The sequence below is a fragment of the Brachionichthys hirsutus genome, chromosome 24 (genome assembly GCF_040956055.1).
Source record: "Brachionichthys hirsutus isolate HB-005 chromosome 24, CSIRO-AGI_Bhir_v1, whole genome shotgun sequence".
NCBI lineage: Eukaryota > Metazoa > Chordata > Actinopteri > Lophiiformes > Brachionichthyidae > Brachionichthys > Brachionichthys hirsutus.
In genome coordinates this window covers 1757840-1778883 of record NC_090920.1, presented here as the reverse complement: position 1 = coordinate 1778883, position 21044 = coordinate 1757840, and the positions used below count along the sequence as shown (strand labels likewise).

Below are 21044 nucleotides of genomic sequence, written 5' to 3'. Positions count from 1 at the left end.
TATCCAGCTAAATATATTAAAATTAAAGGACTTAGTCGATCTCAACACAGCTGTGGTTATGTTTAGGGTTCACAATAACAATCTTCCACACTGCATTCAAAAAAGGTTCAAACAAAGAGAAACCGGTTATGATTTGAGGGGAACTTATATATATCAAAAAAGAGAAGCCAGAACAAACACGAAATGCAGATCCATCTCAGTTAGAGGAGTAAACGTATGGAATAGCCTGGATGAGACATTAAAGAACTTGACGACAGTACAATCATTTAAAAAAAGGTTTAAATCCTATGTAATTACTGGTTATGCAGCACTACACACCTAAACTGTCTGTTTTCCATTTTGTTTTGGTTTTTTTTAATTTTTTTTGTTTTTTTTTTGCACTTTTGCTTTTTTTGCTTTCTGTTGTTGCTGGTTGTTTTTTACATTACAATGATTGAATGGACCATACTCAACTAAGGACATGGGCATATAACTAATACAGATTTATTTTGTAAAACTTTATATAGGAATTATATATATTTTGTTTATTTTGTATGTTACTATGTAAGTTGGGTGTTTTCATTCAAGATGTAATAAGGGTTTCACTTCCGCCAATACCTTTTCAGTCATTGTTATGTTGTTGATTTTTTTTTTTTTAATTCCTTGTTCTCATTCAAGATACTGACTGAAATAAAATTACTACTACTACTACTACTACTACTAATTCTCAATTCTTGCAGAATAAAACTGTTAGCCTTTGAAGACGTTTTTAACAGTACGGACCATTATCCTTGTTTTGTCTCTTGGGGGAAGTGTTGTCAGAAACCTGACAACACTGTCAACGCTTAAGGCAATTATTTTGGAGCTTAAAGGAGCATACTGTCAATTTTGTGTTGACATTTGCCAATGGGCGAAAATGACACTCAATGTGCGGGGAAGTCTTCGTTAGATTGTGTTGATGAACTTGTCCTTCGGCTGCTTTTCACTTTTTCACTCGGAGAAAAATGGACAAAAGGAAAAAGCCAGTATTTTTCCGGTCATTGTTCTAAATGACCTTGGCTTTATTTACATGTACCTGACGGTGGAACGTTGTGTGAATGCCATGAAATGAATTCACTCATTAATTTCCCTGAACGCTTCTTTCCGAAATCCGTGTTGTGTCTGTCATTTGAAGCCTTCGTTCTGAAAACACTGGTGAAAAGCAGCCGAAGGACAAGTTCATGAACAAGACTTCACCGCACATTGAGTGTAATTGTCGCCCATTGGCAAATGTCACCATAAAATTGACAGTACGCTCCATTAAGCACTAAACTAATTGCCTTAAACATTGACTGGAAATGTCAGTCAGGTTTCTGACAACACTTCCCCCAGGATAATGATCCGTACTGTTAAAAACGTCTTTTCCGTTTTCAAAGGCTAACAGTCATGTTTTACTCCGCAAGAATTGAGAACTACCTTGTCTTCTAATGTTCACATGGTGATTGTATGACTGTTCATTTGGACTATTCTAATGCAGCTATTTGCCAAATCATAACTGTATTGTTTCAGGAAGTCAAAATACTGCTCAAAGAAAGTTCCAGTATTATTTGGACTCATATTTTAACAGTATTCCAAGGGTCCAGTGCATTACCACAGATGGGATCATGGAAGTTTTTTTGGATGACTTCCTGGAGGACAAAGTGAGCCATCAGTCCAGCGGGTACAAAGTCAGAATTCGGTTCCACGCATACTTTGCATAGAAGCTATTATTAAGAACCAGTTTGAGTGAGTCACCACCGCCAATGTTGGCACGAACACATTCGTGTACACCGGCTAAAGGAACGCAGAGGTTTAAGGATCCGGCTGGCTTACGATGGCTCTCAACGTAGCAGGTCTGATAATGATGGTCATCTTCTACATATTCGTGTTGGGAATCGGCATCTGGACATCAGTGAAGTCTAAGAAAATGGGAAAGAACGCACAAAGTCGGCAGGTCGAGATTTCATTTTTGGCTAACAGGAGCATCGGCTTGATGGTGGGAATATTCACAATGACCGGTGAGTTTTAAGTCACGAAGACTGAATAATATCCTGAAACTTTTAATTAAATTTTAGCTCATTTTCATTGTTGCAGCCACCTGGGTTGGCGGTGCCTTCGTCGTTGGGATTGCAGAGTCGGTTTACGATCCCACCAAGGGTCTGATCTGGGCTCTTATTCCTCTGCAAGTGTCGTTTTCCTTCATCGTTGGTAAGCGTTGTGTGAAATACAAGAAAGCACCTTGCAGTTGCAAAAGTAATAAATATACCTGTAGACCTGCACCGTTCTTCTGAATGAAAAGAGTTTTTCTTTTTACTCATTTTCATCCGTCCAGGCGGGTTGTTCTTTGCAAAGCCAATGCGGGAGAAGAATTACATCAGTTTAATGGATCCATTCGAGAGAAAGTATGGGAAAGAACTGACTGCAGTTCTGGCCGTTTTTCAGATCATAAGTGAAGTCGTCTGCACACCTGGATTACTGACTGCTTTGGGTACAAATATTCACCGACACTAAAGAACATTCACTTCCTGACTTCCTCATATCGTTTCTTCATTCTGTGCTGTTTATATTTGAGCGATCCAGGAGCGACCATGACGGTGGTTCTGGATCTGCCCTTCAGCGTTTGTGTCTGGATCTCTGCTGCGGTGGCCATCATCTACACTGTTCTCGGAGGTCTTTATTCAGTTGCTTACACTGACGTCATCCAGCTGTCACTGATACTTATCAGCCTGGTGAGTTTCATCAAGTGAATGTCAACGTTTCAGCTGCAGTCTTCTTCATTTGGGCTTCTTCTCTTCGCAGTGGTTGTGCGTCCCGTTCGTTCTGACGTCTGGTATTTATACTGACCTCATTGAAACAGCCGTCAACAACACTTACCAGGCGCCATGGCTCGGTCGGCTTGAGTCACATGAGATTGGGAGATGGATTGATAATTTTCTATTGATGGTGAGTGACGGTACTGAAGACGTGTAATGAGTGTTGGCTGCATTTGTTCAACAAAGCTGGATGAGTAATTCAAGAACTTAACTTTCCCATCATGAAAATCCATATACACTTTGGACTTGAACTTCGTACATGTACGTCAGGAAGGGTGGGGTAGCGTTGTTGGTGGGCGTGGGATTTTGGGTGCTGGGGGTCGGTGGGGCACCGGACCGACCACCTGAGCCCCATGCCAGTACGCTGACCTTGGTGCATCGGCTGTGTCGGCTCCGGGACCCTGGGCTGGTCCTTCTCCGGGTGGCTCCTGTCATGGCTTGGGATGTTCTAGGGGGGCCGCACTGATCTTGTTTGGCCCGGGGTGAGAGCTGTTCCCTTTGGTGGTGGTTTTCATGCGTGCCAGATCCACCACACCTATCGAAACTCAATACAAGAGTTAACTCCTCCCCCGATTACTGAGTCAGTGGAGATTGACCGTGCTTTTTTCTTATGATCTTCAAATCATGACTCCTGCTTTCATCACAAGATTTCCCATTTCGAATGCTCATGTCTATGCTGTTTCATCTTATCTTCACATTCTGTCCATTTTAAAATGTACTTTAGAAAGTCCTCTAGAGTCAGACAACAAGCTGCATTAAAGAGCTTCCAAATTCTGACCCAACATTTCTTGCCTTTGTGTGAGCTTTATCTAAACAAGATGATCTTTCTGCTTTAAAATCTTTTCTTTAGAGTATTGGCAATGTGGCTATTCAGGACTTCCACCAGAGGACACTGTCCTCCACGTCCACGTCAACAGCCAGACTCATCTGCTTTTTAGCAGCAGGATGTGTCATTGTTGCTGGAATTCCACCCATACTGATTGGAGCTGTGGCGGCTTCAACAGGTTGGGAATCTCCCGTGGAGTCCAAAAAAATGTTTTCACAAATATTTGAGCAGCGTTTTGTGTTTTTATATTGCCTTTGAAAGACAGTTTGAAATGTTCTTGAATTTACCGATCAGAAATGTACACTACCGTACCGTCTTTTGATATCATTATTGAACTTGCCCTAATTTCCATGTACTTCAGACTGGAACTCCACCTCCTACGGCTCTCCGTCTCCATATGACCGAGGGGAGGGCGCCATGGTCTTGCCCATCACCGTTCAACATTTTACTCCTAGCTATATGAACTTTTTCATTATCTCAGCTGTTGCCGCTGCTGCAATGTCATCTGCTGACTCTTTACTTTTGTCTGCAACAACTGTCTTCACCACTAACATCTACCAGACCATCAGGAGTCAGGTACAAGACAATGGAGTGTGATCCAAAACTCTTCATCAAACATATTCCACATCCATTTGATGAAGTATTTTGTTCTCTGCTCCACAGGCTTCGGATAAAGAGCTGAAGTGGGTGATTCGTTGCTCTATAATAGTTGCAGGACTTGTGGGAACTTCCCTCACCTACCTGAGAAGTGGCGTCTTGGTGTTCTGGATGCTAAGCTCAGACCTAACTTACGCTGTTAGTTTTCCCCAACTGATCTGCGTCCTCTTCACTGATGTCTCCAATGGTTACGGAGCGACCGCAGGCTTCCTGGTTGCAGTGGTGTTGAGGCTGTTGTGTGGAGAGCCTCTGATCGGCCTCCCTGTGATCCTGCACTTCCCTCATTGCATTTTAGAGGATGGCGTCTACGTCCAGACCTGGCCTTTCAAGACCATTTGCATGCTGATTACTCTGGTTTCCATTTTAGCGTTCTCATACGTGTTCTCAGTTCTGTTTCAAAAGGGAATCCTTCCAGAGAGGTGGGATGTGTTCAAGGTGAAAACACAGCAAGCACCACCAGCAGAGGTTCAGGGAGATGAAACCGTCTCTGAACCGATGCTGCAGGAAATAAATTAAGTTTTTTGGTATTATAGTGACAAGCTTGTCTTCAGTGATCACACTATTTTGAAAAGGGATTTTCATTATCATGTTTAAGTCGAGATTGTTTTATTTTTAAAGGTGGTGTAATTGTGACATGGTGAACCTTCTGTTTAGAATGTTCTCAAAAAATTTACAATTTCAACATTGAAAACAACATTTACCATTTCTCCCTGGATCCTTTTGGATTTCCTATTGGACATTTTCCCGGACAGTTTTTCTCAGGATCAACATTTGTTACTCCATCTCCTGCTAATGACTGCAAGAGAAATGATAACAATCTGCTGGTTGAAACTTGAGACACCCACAATGGCACAATGGATAGGAAAACTGCAGTTCAAAACTATTTGAAAAAAGATGGGGCCCAATTAAGGACTTTCTCAGTGGTGGCACAAATCTAATGGTAAATCATATTTGCTGTATAAAGCCCAGTCTCAGGACAATGTTTATAATTGCTTTTTTTCTGTTAATAAAGTAAAATAAAAAACAAACAAAGTAAACTCTATTTACATACTCAAAAATCTGTTACAAATGTGAAGGTATCTGCCTCTCTAACACTGTGTTTTCCTTGACTTGAAGTGTGGGCGTGGCCACGGGAGAGTTGGCGGAACACCTTGAGACACACCTGCCAGTCACTTTGTAATTAGAAATGTTTGTTATTTAACCCCTGCCCTCCTACCAGGCTATCGCCATCCGTCCCTTTGCCGACTCGTGTTAGTTTCTTTCCTCTATCTCCAGTGTGGTTTGTCCTCATAGCCACTCAGGGTGCCAGTCTGGACCTCATAGCCAGCCCAAGCCTTAGTTCATTTGTGTAGTGTGTTTGTGTTTCTGTTAAAATACTCAATTACCTTTTGCGTTTATGAGTAAAAAAGCTGTTGTCAAACTTTCACTCCTGCCTCTGGCTCTGCATTCTGGGATCCTCCCCCAGTTCGATCATTGTGTCCGGTGATTAAAAAAGTACGAGTGGAGTACATCAACGATATGTACAATCCCCAAACATCAAGGACACAAAGCCTTCCAAAGGCAGAACTATTATGTTTAGGTTTATGTAAGTGTAAGGTGCAATTATGGAATAAAGTGTCTACTAACGGTCTCTTGGCAGTATCTGGCTACTATATTACTGCAGTATCCTCTGTAAAAAAATAAATACATCACAAACTGAGGCTCGGTTTGAAAGTATAATGTATAACAAAGAAGTCTGTTAAAAGTTCCAGATTGCTCAACATGCAATACATTCCAGGAAGAGTCTATGAAATATTAGACAAGGGGTCAGTCAGGCATTTATGTACCGGGATAAATGACCAAGTTAGCCATTGGCCAGAGTTCGCTATTCATTCGGCACAGGAAAGAAGCATCGAGGCTCTCCAAAATGTTGTCCTCCTTCGCTTCCTGGGACTTTAAAAGATACATAGAGTTGTTCTGAGAGTTATGGTCAGGAAAGGATAAGGCTGAATTCTACTCAATACTCAATTGAATATTTGATTGTTGTGAGTTAATTGTATTAAGAAGTCATGTAATTCTCTAAATGTCTGCATTTTTTTGTTGATGCTTTGACTCAACTATAATCCTCTCAAAGTTTTTCACCTGCAGTTCGGGTACAAACTTGTTAAATTCTCCCTGGGTCGTAAAATGTCAGGTTGCTGTGGGCTTCATGTACAAGAAATTGCCAACATGTGGCTTATTTTTTCTGAACAATGGCAAGCTATTTGCCAAATGTTCAAATGGGCATTGTTGGTCAGCACCTGGACCAACCTCCGGTTGGATGAAGCTCTGATAGATGTTTCAATTGTTCTGCAGTGTAGTTGAACCCTGATGTAATAATTAGACACTTTAGACAGAGAGGTGGGTCATTATTCTCGGCAAAAGGCTTCCTCACATGGCGCGATAGCTGGGTGTGTCTCAGTTGTCCTGTCATATATCCAGACACACATGCACAGAGCAAAACAAAGGAAAGGCTTTCTGACCCAACGGGATCGCAATGGCTCTCCACATTCCAGGCCTCATAACAATAATCATCTTCTACTTATCTGTGTTGGGAATCGGCATATGGGCATCAGTGAAATCGAAGAAAATGACGAAGAACACAAACAGTGGACAGATAGAGGCTTCCTTCTTGGCAAACCGGAGTGTTGGCTTGATATTGGGAATGTTCACAATGTCAGGTGAGGGTTACTATATCTCTAATATGTGTGACTCATGTTCATGCATCGGTATAATTTTAGAGGTTAAACTGACTATCTTTGTGTCAGCAATACCTGAACCTATGTACCGGTATGTCGATTCTTCTATTACAGCCACCTGGGTTGGCGGCGCATTCGTCGTTGGGATTTCAGAGGCGGTTTACAACCCCACCAAGGGTCTGATCTGGGCTCTTATTCCTCTGCAAGTGTCGTTTTCCTTCATCGTTGGTAAGCGTTGTGTCCAATGCAAGATACTAAGGTCCATGTTATTCTTATAATGTAGTGTTTCTGACTGACTGACCAACAACAGGAGTTAGTATTGTTGTCATTGATCGTCAGTTGGAAGTAGTAGTTGCGTTTGAACTCACTTCTTCGAAAGTATATGTCAAGGGTTGTATTCTCAAAAGAATCTTCATCGACATCCTGTATGACAGAGACTTTCCTACCTTTTTATATCCATTTAAAGGTGGGTTGTTCTTTGCAAAGCCAATGAGGGAGAAGAATTACATCAGTATGATGGATCCATTCCAGAGAAAGTATGGGAAAGAACTGACTGCAGTTCTATCCATCGTTTCTGTCCTGAGTGAAGTTATCTGGATTCCTTCAATACTTATTGCTTTGGGTACAAAATATTCACCGACACTAAAGAACATTCACTTCCTGACTTCCTCATATCGTTTCTTCATTCTGTGCTGTTTATATTTGACCCATCCAGGAGCGACCATGACGGTGGTTCTGGATCTGCCCTTCAGCGTTTGTGTCTGGATCTCTGCTGCGGTGGCCATCATCTACACTGTTCTCGGAGGTCTTTATTCAGTTGCTTACACTGACGTCATCCAGATGTCACTGATACTTATCAGCCTGGTGAGTTTCATCAAGCGAATGTTAACGTTTCAGCTGCAGTCTTCTTCATTTGGGCTTCTTCTCTTCGCAGTGGTTGTGCGTCCCGTTCGTTCTGACGTCTGGTATTTATACCGACCTCATTGAAACAGCCGTCAACAACACTTACCAGGCGCCATGGCTCGGTCGGCTTGAGTCACATGAGATTGGGAGATGGATTGATAATTTTCTATTGATGGTAAATTAAATCGCAATAGTCCTATGGGAAATTTTTTTTGTCTTCCAAAGACAAAATAAACATCAAGGATTCAGTCACCGAATTTGTCCAGTTGACAAATACAGATGTTTAACCACTTTCCAAGTATGAACAATTTATTTAAAAACAACCAAAAGTAAACGTTCACCTTCTTAATCTTTTCAGAGCATGGGCAATCTGGCTTTTCAGGACTTCCACCAGAGGACACTCTCCTCCAGCTCCACTTCCACAGCCAGGCTCATCTGTTTTATTGCGGCAGGAGTTGTCATCATTGCCGGAATCCCATCCATGCTGATTGGAGCCGTGGCGGCATCGACAGGTTGGGACTTACTTGTAGGGTAAATACGGTCTTGGCATCAAACTGCGCTGTCTTTTCGGTCAAGAGATCTCAATACAGGTAGTCGTCGGCTTATGACCGCAATTGTTTCCGAGGGACCAGTCGTGAGCCGATTTGGACCAGGGCGGTTTCCACAGTTGTCTCATAGACAGATGGCTTCAATGTCGCTTGATGTTAGTTTATACTAGCTTGTTGAACCAGACTTGATCTATTCCACATAAGTACTTGGTTAACAACACACATTTGGTTCTGGTGTTGGAAACGGTTCATAATTATTATTCCTTTATTTCAGACTGGAATTCCACTTCCTACGGCTCCCCCTCTCCATATGAGCGTGGAGAATCGGCCATGGCGTTTCCCATCACCCTTTCCCAATCAACCCCAACTTTCATTTTTGCCTTTGCCATTGGAGGTGTTGCTGCTGCAGCGATGTCATCTGCTGACTCCTTTCTTCTGTCTGCAACCACCATCTTCACCACTAACATCTACCAGACCATCAGGAGTCAGGTGCACTGCGTTGAACAGGACCATGGAAATTATGTCAGATTTCAATTTCCAAAAGAACACACCTTTGCCGAAATATAGTATGTTAATTCAGTTTTATTTCTATAGCGCCAGATCACAACAGAAATTTATCTCAAGGCAATTTACAGGAGTATCAAGGAAAGACAGAACCCGACTTGACACACAAGAGCAAGCGCTTTGGCAAGGGAGGCAAGGAAAAACTTCCCTTTAACAGGCAGAAGCCTTGGACAGAACCTAGGCTCATGGTGGACGGCCATCTGTCTGACCGGCTGGTTAAGAGAGAGAGAGAGAGAGAGAGCGAACGAATGACAGGCATGAGCAGACAAAAACAAGATGTATAAAACTATAAATGCTAATGCCAGCGATATGGGAAACAGCATTGAGGGCCTCGGGTCCAGTTTCTCCAGCACCACGGACAGAAGGACCTGCAGACAGAGACAGAAAGAGGGACAAACAGAGGGAGAGAGAGCACAAGACTACGGGGAAGAGAGAGAGATTACTCACATATATAGTGAGAAGGAGCTCAGTGTGTCATGATGTTCAGCCACCAGTGCTGGTCTATGACAGCATATTGATTATTGTATTGATTAACTATAAGGGTTCAAAAAGGAAAGTCTTTAGTCTATCTTGAACATAGAGATGGTGTCTGTCTCACGAATGGAAACAGGGAGCCGATAACTGAAAGCTCCGCCCCCGTCTGAAATTTTTGGAACCAAGAGCAGGCCAGCATTTTGGCCAGTTAGTCAGGTGTGCCTGTACAGCACCAAATCACGACAAAAGTTATCTCAAGGCACTTAAAAAAATAATAATTAAGTCCTTGATGCTGGTCTCGCATCGTGATAGGAAGAAACCTCAGAGAGGTCCTAACTTAAGTTGGTTAGCCCACAACCAAGTGTTGGGATGTCTTACACACGGTCAATATTTATATTAAACCTGCCGTATTGGTTTGATCTAAAATTAATTAACCTAATTAATATTTTGACTCAAACATGTTGTCCTCTGGACACATTTTTATTTTTGTAGAGCATCATCAGACAGTTTCTGTTCGGAGGATGTCTCTCTTTTTTTTGTATTTGATTGATATTCCATATACTTATTCAAATATGTTGTTCTCTGCTCCACAGGCATCGGATAAAGAGCTGAAGTGGGTGATTCGTTGCTCTATAATAGTTGCAGGACTTGTGGGAACTTCCCTCACCAACCTCAGCAGTGGAATCTTGATATTCTGGATCCTCGGCTCAGACCTGAATTATACTATTATATTCCCCCAACTGGTCTGCATCCTCTTCACTGACGTCTCCAACGGTTACGGAGCGACCGCGGGCATCCTGGTTGCAGTGGTGTTGAGGCTGTTGTGTGGAGAGCCTCTGATCGGCCTCCCTGTGATCCTGCACTTCCCTCATTGCATTTTAGAGGATGGCGTCTACGTCCAGACCTGGCCTTTCAAGACCATTTGCATGCTGATTACTCTGGTTTCCATTTTAGCGCTCTCATACGTGTTCTCAGTTCTGTTTCAAAAGGGAATCCTTCCAGAGAGGTGGGATGTGTTCAAGGTGAAAACACAGCAAGCGTCACCAGCAGATGGTGCCAGAGAGGGTGACGGCGATGAAACCGTCTCTTTGCCTATGCTGAAGGCTGAATCCTAATTTTACTTCATGCATGTAATTGCTCTCTTTATATGAAGTGATCGTCTGCTATTATTCAGATGAAAGTTTCTAAATAATTGCCGGATATAATGAATTCCTGATGGCGTTTGTTTGATTTCTGATTACGTCACCGACATTCATGATTGTGTTAACTCTGTTGCTTTGAACTGTTTAAACTGCCCTTGTTTGATTTGTTTCCTGCAAACAGCTGCGATCAACGTCCTTTTTTTTTGAGCAATGATGCAATAAAAAGACGATCAAACTGACGGGTACAATTTTCGACACGGCACGCAGCAGATTTAGTAGAGAAAACACTGCAGTGAGAAACGCCTGCACAAAATAGTGGCTTTAAAAATAAGAACAAATAATAATAAAAGGCCGAGAGTGGATGGAAATGCATTCAAAGAAAAATATTTATTTGCATTACAAAACAAACGCATTTGGTTAAAAGCTTTCACAACAGACAACTTTAAGTGATGCAGACACGAGTGAGTCAAAGACAATTTGAATAATTTCATCATTTCAAATTTGGTTATTTGGCATCCGAAATATTTCAGAATATCTAAACGCCACTCAGGCAGAACAGAAACTTCAACGGAGGCCTCTCATTCTCATAGCTGCAGCTAGCATAGCATAAAGCTAAAAAATAGGGAGGTGCCAGTTTGCAGCAGCCTCACAACAGGTCATTATTTCAGCCATCAGCATTGATTCGAGACAAAAAAAAACATTTAATTCCTGGATTTATAATCTGGCCCAAATGTATTTCGAGATTATCACAATAATCTAGGACTTCCCAGTTTTTATGACAACTTCATATGAGAAACTGCAGACAAATCCTCCAACTGACATCCATTCATCCGAAGCATGTGAATGTTTGAACGAGGTGACCGGCGTCACCGGTTAGCGCGGCGATTAGGAAGTTTAATGTTCCAACAGGGACGAAAGCAGATCGGCCAAAGTTCAAAACCGATTTAGATTTCGTTTTCTGAGTCCCACAGTTCAAGGAGTTTATATTTATTAGGCTGCATTCCAACGATTTTGGGATTATTTTCCGTGGGATCTCTCATTTGGGGAAGAAGCGCATCCGGGTCGATCAGCCGAACTCAGCGTTATTGATCGGTCGGTTGAGGCTGTGTAGAGAACGTAGCATTACCTGCACAGCGAGAAGCTTTTCATGACAATGGATTATAAAAAAAAAAAAAAAAGGAAGATCAGTGGTAGAAAAGCTTCACACACACACACACACACACACACACACACAATCTACAATATTAACATCCCATTCATGAAGAAACTAGGATTTGAAGGCGGAGTTTTTCCAAAGCGGCTCGTGATAGATCCAGCCTTCACCCTGTGGGGGGGGGGGGAGGAGAGAAACAAAACGGGTGTTCACAAATCATACATGCAATCAATAATCAGCATCAGCACGTCCCCACTCCGCTGCAGCGTCCCGTTGGACATCCGTCCCAACCAGACCAGATCTGAACGCCTCCTTTGCACGGACGCCACAGAGGACGCCGCTCACCTCTCTGTCGAAGCACCGGGTCCTCCAAGGGGTCTCGGTCTCCGCGCGGTGCCTCTCCTCCGTCCTCTGCCGCTCCTCCAGGAGCCGCTTGTGCTCGGTGGCTTTCTCGATGTCCTTCTCCCTCAAGGACTCGGTCACATGTTGCCACAGACGCCTGCGGGGGGGGGGGGGGGGAATCAGAAAGACATTAAACAGATGAGATTGTTGTTCTACGACGACGCGTAGAGCACCGCCACGCCCCGCCCCGCCCCGCGTCCGCGTCTCCGACCTGGATTCGGTCGGCCCCTGCTTCTCGATGGGCCGGACCCTCTTCCTCGTGACGGGCAGCTTGGTGACGTCGACCGCCCTCGTCTCGCCGCCGGCGTAGCTGAACTCCAGGACGCCGTTCCACTCTCCCTGCACGCGACACACGACTGCGTTGGTGGCGTTGTGCTTCACCTCGCCGGTTACCCTGGAGACGCAGGCGGGGGGGGGGGGGGAACCACACCCGACGTTAGATTCCCACCTCTCTGGGGGGGGAGGCGGCGGGCTCCGTTCCGCAGAAACCGGGGACTCACTTGTGGAGTTTGCCACCGTAAAAGGGCTTCGTCTGGAAGGTGATGCCGGCCGAGTATCCCGACTTGGCGCAGGCGATGTTCACTTTGCCGCCCAGCTCCACCCAGGGGACGGTGAGGATGGAGCGAGCGTACGCACAAGGAAGCGAGAAGGTGTATTCTTCGTCGTGCTCCAGCAAATACAGGCAACCTGGGAGGGGGGGGCGAGAGAGGGGGGGGGGGGGGGCATCAGCTGCAGGTTTTGTCATTTTCGTTAAGACGGATGCTTTCTAAAACCGGCCGAACCTTCTCCGATCATCGATACGCCGATCGACATCCCCATGAACTTGCTCTTGGTCCACACGTGCGTGTTCACGCACATCCGCCTCTCCTGGCATTCGGCGTAGAAGCCGGACACCGGGGGGTGGTGGGACACCTGCTCGGCCACGAATCGCAATTGGTAGGGATCCTGGGGGGCGGCCGGGTCGGGGCCTCCGTGAGACGGCGGCGCGCCGCTCTCGGGTCTCCTGGGCACCTCCCAGGAGCAGTGGAACGTCTCGCCGATGATGGGGTTGTAGGGCTTCTTGGCGATGGCGCCCTTGCGGCCCTCGTGGAAGGAGGTGAGGTAGTACTCCACAAACCGGACCATGCGGTCCTCTGGGGCGGCGCCGTCGGCGATGGCCACGAAGAGGTCCGGGTGGGACATGAAGTCGGCGTACATCTCCAGCAAGGAGCGCTTCTCCAGAATGAAGGTGGGGAGGACGACCTGGGAGCGAAGGGCGAACACACGAGGTCAAAATGCATGGGGGGGGGGGGTCTAGACCCAGATCCACCTCAGAAACCCAAGAGGAGGATATCCAAATACTGGAACAAACAGACACTGGAAGATAGGATGTCTGTCCCGGACAGAGCGTCCAATCAGAAGGCAGGACGATCTCTCGTCTTCCAGGGTTTTGGACATGATGTCCCGCAAACGGACAAACATGAAACGAGTGAAAGGACGGAGGAACGCGGGACTCGACGTACCCGCGTGAGGTCCATGCCCAGCTTCAGCTGGGACAGCAGGTGCAGGATGACGCTGCGCTCCTCCTCCACGGCGCCGAGCTCCTCCTCCTGGTCCGAGGAGCAGTCCTCGACCTCCTCCTCCGCATTGATGTCCTCCTGCTGCTCCTGATGGAGGAGATGCGTCTTTCGTCAACAACCTGCAGAGGTTTAAAGGAAGGGGTGGGTGGGTGGGGGTCTTACCCCCGAGAGGCTGCCGGACTCTGGGCTGCTGAGCTGCGGAGGGCCCCCCTCCGGCGGGCCCCCCCCGGTCGTCAGGCTACCCAGGGAGCCGCTTCCGTTCTTCAGGATGTCGGGCAGCTTGGGCTCCAACCACTCGATGGTGGGTCCTGCCATGAAAGGGGAGGGGTTCAGAGGTATGACTGGGCAGTGCCCCTCCCCCCCCCACCCCCACCCCCACCCTCCGGAGTCCCTCAGACACTCGCAGCGGGACGCCCGGCGCCCAACGCACTCCACCCTGGCTGCCGACACACAGAGCGTAACCCAACCGAGCCCCCGGCTATCAGGATACGTAGGCCCCCGCCTCCCGGAAGCATCCCCGCACTCTGATTGGTCCCGCTTCTCGGGGTGGCGTGCGCATTTTAATGCTCGCTCAAATTCAACTTTGGACAACTTCATCCGATTGGCTGCTGTGATCAGACTCATGAAATATAAATTGGAGTAACGAGATCGGCGGAGAAGAAGTGGGACACCGGCTTGACCCCTCCCACCCCCCCCCCCTCCCACCCCCATCAATAATGCAAAATAATTCCACCGTGCCGCCAACGCAAACCGTTCGCTTGTTGCAACGAGTTCGTCCAGCATTTCCTTTTTTTTTTCCCCCCACGACAGCGACGTTTGGCCGACTCGCAGGAACCCGAGCCGAACTTTTAGAAAGCAGGAAACGATATCGCCGGACGGGGGCGGGGCTTTACCTCCCAGGGCGCCTCGCTGCCTGCCCAGCTGCTGCAAGTGCAGAATGTGCAGGCAGTCGTTGAGGCAGTTCATCGTTGCCATGGAAGTGGCCTTGAGCATCAGCAGATCCTGGTCGAGAGGGGAGAGGCCCGGGACTGCGGGTAGACCCTCGATGCTCTGGATCAGGTCTCGGTGCTGGCCCTGGGCCTGGCTCATCATCTGGAGTCCAAAAACAAGAGGACTGCATTAGTCTTTGGAGACATTTTGTCTTGCGTGGGATAAAAAAACAACAACACGGCAGCAGAGAAACTTTTGCCTTCGGCGCCGCTTTGAGTCTGTTTGAGTTGAAACCGGCTCCAGCTCAAACCGCAGCGGCAAACTGCCCAGGTCTCTTTCACACACGGTGCCGCTTATGCAGCCGTTCGGCTCCAAGCAACGGATGAACTTTTGAACTTTTTAAAATGCGACACCCAGATTCAGAAATTCAATGTGTGGAATGAAAACCAGCCTGTCTGATAATCAGCTCCTTCAGCCTTCTGCTATTATTTCCAAACACGAACAAACCAGGAAGCTTTCACCAGGTGTGCTGCTGCTTCCGGAAAGGGCCACGGCGCCCACTAGTGGCCGTTCTGTGAAACAAACCTGAAGAAAACGCAGGTATAACTTCCCCTAAACTCCTTCTCGGGCGACATTTTTCGCTTTGTGTGCACACATTCCGATCGTGCGGGGGGGGGCGGGGGGGTGACAGTGCGTCTCCGGCTTGCGGTACCTCTCTGGCGTCCAGCAGGTGGTCCGGCAGCAGGGACCGTTTGCCGGAGTAGAGCGCCGAGCCCTTGTGGGCCTGCGACCAGCCGAACACCGAGCCGGGGTTTTGGCTCGCTCGACGGTGCGACATGGGGGAGCTGATGCTACCTTGAGACGCCATCGAGTAGGTCCGGGACTTGAGCGGAGGATTGCTCTGCAACGTAAAAAAAAAAAAAAAACGTTGGCTGACGTTAGAACGGAACCGCCCGGAATGGAATCAAACGGCCGCAAAGAGGCGCCGTTCTGACCCAAATGTGCCTCGTTTCAATCCGAGGCCCGATTATTTCCACACACCGATGAAAGGAGCGTCTCGACTTTCCTCTCGGACACGCAAAACCCATGACACGAGTGGAAGAGTGGATCAATACCCCCCCCACCCCCCCCACACACACCTTACCTTCCCCATGGCCTCTGTGTGATGCTGTGTGCAGATCTGCAGTCTGCTCACCCAGTGCTGCCTCTCCTTGGCGTCGGCGGCTGCGAAATGCAGACGGGAAAGACCGACGTCAGAGGAAAACCTCATCTAAGATAATCCCGCTCTGCATCGATCGACCCCCGATCAATACGTTTGAGCCCTGCGGTCGGCGAGACGCTCACCCCTCAGCTTGTATTGCTCGCCGCTGATGGCGTTGACGGTGAAGGTGTGCGAGTCTTCGTCGCTGGGGGAGATAACAGCCCCCGCCAGCGGGAGCGTGCCGCGGGGCTTCTGGGGACGCAGCTGCTCGTTGACGAAGTATTCCAGCAAGCCGGCCTCGTTGTTTAGGACGAAGAACCTGGAAACGACGGCCGCCGCGATCACATCCGCCACGGCCAGCAAACATGGCGACATTTGGATGAAATTAGGAAGTGATCGGTTAAGACTGATGAGTTCTGGAAACAGTTAAAAAAAAAAATAGGTATGGAACTCACCTGTACTGCCACCCTGTTACAAGGTTGGTGTATTTCATCAAGTACCCATCAATATTCTCCATGTGGTCACTGGCAGGAGAGGGAAAAACGCATATTTCAGTGCCGATGAATGGCTCGATGCATATAGAGATTAAATCATAACCTTTATTTTCAAGAATCAAAGTCAATCACGGCTTAAAATAAAACTGATACGTCACTGCAGACTGTAGATCGTAGATAAACCACTCCTTGGCTAACGTAAAACTAGCTTAAATGTAAGGGTTAGCAGGATAAAACGACAACTCACCTATACTGCCAGCTTTTATTACTTGCTCTGCCCGAGCTCGGGGTCCTGTTCGGTGGGAAAACATCCAATTTGCCTTCGTTTTCCGTGGCTTCCCCCTGCATCGTCACGAGCAACGAAAACTGCTGCAGACACCAAGTCAGGTTGCTGGCATCAAGCTAACCTGCCAAGCTAGCAAGTCAACACCGATTTAAAAAGGTGGACGATCCTCCCGTAAGACAAAATGCAAAGGTGTCGGTTCATTCCTCACAGTCGCTGAGCTTTTAACTGTCTAAATCAAATGACGGATGATGAAACATTGCTTTTTTTCCCCCTTGCTAATACTGGGAGTAGATGCTATGTTTTGGCTAGCTAGCTCGGCTTTAAAAAAACAACAAAAAACACCGGTCACGTGACACGAGCGCTGGCTTCCGTGTGTCGCTTGGTCCAGAATTAATTAAGAAAAATAATGAGTAAACAAATAAAAAATACTAATAATGTATAAAATACTAATACAGCTTAAAGAGTACAAATAGTTCAGGAAAATGTCAAAATGCACCTAATCCGGAAGTCGAATTTAACATTATTTTATTGCGTTTTATCGGTCAAAAAGTATTTTATTAAAAGTATAATATACTTTATCTTACCTTTTTCACAGATCTAGTTTGACATTGGATGCGGGTTAAAGATAAATCTCAGTCGCTGTCTTTTATTCAAGTATGACTGAATCGATGATCGATTGAATTCCTGTATAGGACATCTTAAAAAAAAATAAAACACCAACAAAGAAAATGTAATATTTAACAGAGCCTTGATTTAAGGTGTATTTTATCTTCTGAATATATATATATATATATTCAAAATATATTGTAATTGGATACTCTATTCAAAGCGGTGCGAGCAGTTTAAAAAAAATACTGCTCTTCTAGCATGAACATTATTGTGAAAATAACCACGCCGGAAGTTCCGCTTAAATGCTGCGTTTACGTGCAACGAGGAAGCGGAATTTTAAGTGTCAACCCCATGGGATACATCGATCTTTAATAATAAATGACGGGGAAAGGGATTTCTCTCTTTCTTGTTCAGTCGGACTATTTGCAACGTTTTTAAACGTAAACATAACGATGCATTGTCAACGCAATTACACGTGAAAGTTGAAACCGAGAATGTTAAAAACATGTGCGTTCACATTCGGGCGGTTCTGTTCGGTTTGTCATCGATCCACATTCAGAGGCGCAGCCTCGGCGAAGGAAAGGAGGGGTGAGTCCACTGTGGAAGCCCACGGGGCGTGTAAGGAAGTCATAAAAGACGGAAGAAAAAGAGAACGGCCTTTCTATCTCAGACGAACGGAGGGATATAATACTTCCAAAATGCCTGCGAAGAGAGTTTGCATCGTCGGATCTGGAAACTGGCAAGTTTTTATTTGATCAATCGGTAAAATTGCGTCTTTTTCATGCCGGTAATCATCATTTAGAAAGTCCAGAAGGGAAACGCAATCTTTGCTGCAGCCTTGTGCGCGCTCAGGGGACTCGAACGCACCACTGGGGTGTGTTTGCGTTAAATGGAAATAATAAGTATCTTGTTTATTATTAAACTTTTCACGGTTTGTCGTGATTTAAGCAGAAACCGGAAATGCATAAATTCCACTTAGGTTAGGTTAGGTTAGGTATTTATTTATTTCAGGCACTGACAAAAAAGCAACAAAACAAAACAGCCCGTGCCACATTTAAACAATAAATAATATGCCAATTCAGCCTGAAAGGGAGTGGGAAGAAGAAAACGTATTTAATCCCACCCCTATTTATCATAATATATAAACATAACAACTTCCACTATTTCAAACTCCAAATCATATCAACAATAACTATATGCACTGTATGATTTTGAACGATGGCACCGTAACTTAGGCACACCGCCCCCCCCCCACGGGCCGTGATCCACGGCCGGTCCGGATCAATGATCGTCTGCTGTCCTTTCCCAGGGGCTCCTCCATCGCCAAAATAATCGGGAACAATGTCCGATCCTCCAACCGGTTCGACCCAAACGTCAACATGTGGGTTTACGAAGAAGTGATTGACGGAAAGAAGCTGACCGAGATCATCAACACGGAGCACGAAAACGTCAAATATCTACCGGGTCACAAGCTTCCCAAAAACGTGGTGAGTTGCGTTTACCTCCCTGCTGATTGGTCCCCGCTTGCTTTCTGCGATCGGACTAACGCCGGCGTCCGACAAAAGGTGGCCGTCCCGGACGTCACGGAGGCGGTCAAAAGGGCCGGCGTCCTGGTCTTCGTCATCCCCCACCAGTTCATCGGCGGCATCTGCGAGAAGATGAAGCCTCACATCGCGGAGGGAACCATCGGGATCTCGCTCATCAAGGTCGGGGCCGCTGCCATTGCTCTTCGTGTCAAATTTTTACAACCCTTGACGTGTTTTTTTTTTTTTTTTATGGTCGTCCAGGGTATCGATGAGGGGCCGGACGGCCCGAAGCTCATCTCGGACATCATCCGGGAGAAACTTGAGATCGACGTCAGCGTCCTGATGGGCGCCAACATCGCCTCAGAGGTGGCGGACGGGAGGTTCTGTGAAACCACCATCGGTTAGACGGCGACTTGTTTTTTTTTTCGTGATGTTCGCGCGCAGGACTTTGGTTTAAGGCTGAAAAGAGGCGGTTTGTGTTCGACGCAGGCGCGAAGAGCGAGCAAAACGGCCGCATCTTCAAAGAGCTGCTTCAGACGCCCAACTTCCGGATCACCGTGGTCGAGGAAAGCGACACGGTGGAGCTGTGTGGCGCCCTGAAGGTATTCGGACAGCCGCCCCGGCGAGCTGTAAGCGCCGGTAACCGAAAGCAAAAAAATGTTTTTTGCGCCATCAGAATATCGTGGCGGTCGGCGCCGGGTTCTGCGATGGCCTCGGCTTCGGCGACAACACCAAGGCGGCGGTCATCCGGCTGGGTCTGATGGAGATGGTCGCCTTCGCCAAGCTGTTCTGCAAAGGCCCCGTGAGCTCCACCACCTTCCTGGAAAGCTGCGGCGTGGCCGACCTCATCACCACCTGCTACGGGGGGCGGAACCGGAAAGTCGCCGAGGCCTTCTTCAAAACGTCCAAGGTGAGGTCCGGCGGGGAGATTTCGGGCGCCGGTTGTCGGGACTGAAGCTTCCAGAGGTCGGGCATCAAGACTCGGTTTGTCCCTGTCCCCCCCCCCCCCCCCCTAGCCCATCGCTCAGCTGGAGACGGAACTGCTCAACGGCCAGAAGCTGCAGGGGCCGCAGACCTCGGCCGAGGTCTACAAGCTGCTGAAGAAGAGGGACATGGTGGACAAGTGAGTCTGCGTCCTCCTTGGGACGGCTGTTGGAGGCTTCAAGGCGTGGCATTTTTCCTCTCCTCGAATATCCCGAACTGATTCTGTGATTCGTTTATTTCTCTGGAATAGGTTCCCCTTGTTCTCCGCCGTCTACGAGATCTGCTTCGAGGGCAAGAAGGTGGACGAGTTCATCGTCTGTCTGCAGAACCACCCCGAGCACCGGAGCGGTTCCTGCAGCGGCGTTTAGCGGCCGCTAGAGGGCGAAAGAGATTCATCGGATAGAAGCGCACAAATTCAACGACAAACGGAACATTTTTGAGATTTTTTTTTTTTTTTTTACTGATGTCTGTGTAATTGTTTTCTCCAACAAAAGTATCAAAATCCCATAAAGGCAAAAGTATCAAAATCCCATAAAGTTATAAAGACTTGAAATGTATGCAAACAATTTTAAATGCTTTAGTTGTGTATCTGGATGCTTCTTCCTTTTCTATTATTAAATGTCAATTTGCTTGCAAAATTAAAACAAAAGTCTTTTGTCTTTATGTGGCTTAAAATCAAAACAGACTATTTTGTTCAAATACTTTCTTTCCTTTAGAGTTTGCGGCATTACAAAGCTGATATATTGCATGTGTTTCAACTGGGGGGGGGGTCGAACCCCCCCCAGCTCCACATATCGACGCACCAGGTCCGGATTGGAACCCAGAACCTTCTTGTTGTGAAGCAGCACATGCAACGGATGATTCTGCGGCTTCTGAATGCATCATGGATAATTCCCGGAATGGAAACTTCAAGCTTTCCTGTTTAATTTCTGTTGCGTCCCGCAGTAAAGCTGCGAGCGATTTCCCACGAGGGTCGCAGTGGATTGAAGAACAAGCGGATTCTTTGTCCCCCCCCCCCCCCCCACCCGTCTCTGCCGTGCTATACCAGACTGATGAAGCCTTTCATAGTCCCCTACGATCCGGCTCCCATCACTGTTCCCGTTTAGCATATCAATTTCCGGGTCTATCTCCAGATGTGGATCTTCCCACCGTCTCTTGGGTTGGAAAGACCTCAAAAAGTGGGCACCAACTATGTGGGGGGGGGGGGGGGGGGGCACTCACTCCCATGGGATAAGCCGGTCTCAGGTCGATCCCGTCCT

General features: G+C 46.9%; 4 protein-coding genes across 4 annotated transcripts; 3 read left to right on the top strand and 1 right to left on the bottom strand.

Moving 5' to 3' along the window:
• Positions 1-1831: 1831 nt before the first annotated feature.
• On the top strand, positions 1832-4809 carry LOC137912252 (high-affinity choline transporter 1-like). The gene is made up of 8 exons (XM_068756602.1): positions 1832-2015; positions 2092-2205; positions 2330-2485; positions 2578-2726; positions 2797-2940; positions 3661-3814; positions 3998-4212; positions 4300-4809. Exons 1-8 carry the CDS (start codon positions 1832-1834, stop codon positions 4807-4809), a joined length of 1626 nt encoding a protein of 541 aa, XP_068612703.1.
• Positions 4810-6792: 1983 nt separating this feature from the next.
• On the top strand, positions 6793-10614 carry LOC137912251 (high-affinity choline transporter 1-like). Its single transcript, XM_068756601.1, has 8 exons — positions 6793-6992; positions 7125-7238; positions 7477-7632; positions 7726-7874; positions 7945-8088; positions 8272-8425; positions 8736-8950; positions 10093-10614. Exons 1-8 carry the CDS (start codon positions 6809-6811, stop codon positions 10612-10614), a joined length of 1638 nt encoding a protein of 545 aa, XP_068612702.1. The 5' UTR covers positions 6793-6808.
• Positions 10615-11015: 401 nt separating this feature from the next.
• LOC137912250 (oxysterol-binding protein-related protein 11-like) lies at positions 11016-16728 on the bottom strand. The gene is made up of 13 exons (XM_068756600.1): positions 16628-16728; positions 16342-16410; positions 16030-16205; positions 15830-15909; positions 15398-15586; positions 14649-14847; positions 13918-14063; positions 13699-13842; positions 12979-13438; positions 12697-12883; positions 12408-12590; positions 12140-12293; positions 11016-11965 (listed from the first exon to the last, which is right to left on the bottom strand). The coding sequence occupies exons 1-13, from the start codon at positions 16726-16728 to the stop codon at positions 11909-11911; spliced, it is 2145 nt and encodes a 714-aa protein (XP_068612701.1). The 3' UTR covers positions 11016-11908.
• A 1168-nt stretch (positions 16729-17896) lies between these two features.
• On the top strand, positions 17897-20376 carry LOC137912183 (glycerol-3-phosphate dehydrogenase [NAD(+)], cytoplasmic-like). Its single transcript, XM_068756534.1, has 8 exons — positions 17897-18014; positions 18585-18762; positions 18841-18981; positions 19063-19201; positions 19291-19403; positions 19478-19711; positions 19818-19924; positions 20036-20376. The coding sequence occupies exons 1-8, from the start codon at positions 17974-17976 to the stop codon at positions 20151-20153; spliced, it is 1071 nt and encodes a 356-aa protein (XP_068612635.1). The 5' UTR covers positions 17897-17973; the 3' UTR covers positions 20154-20376.
• Positions 20377-21044: the final 668 nt, after the last annotated feature.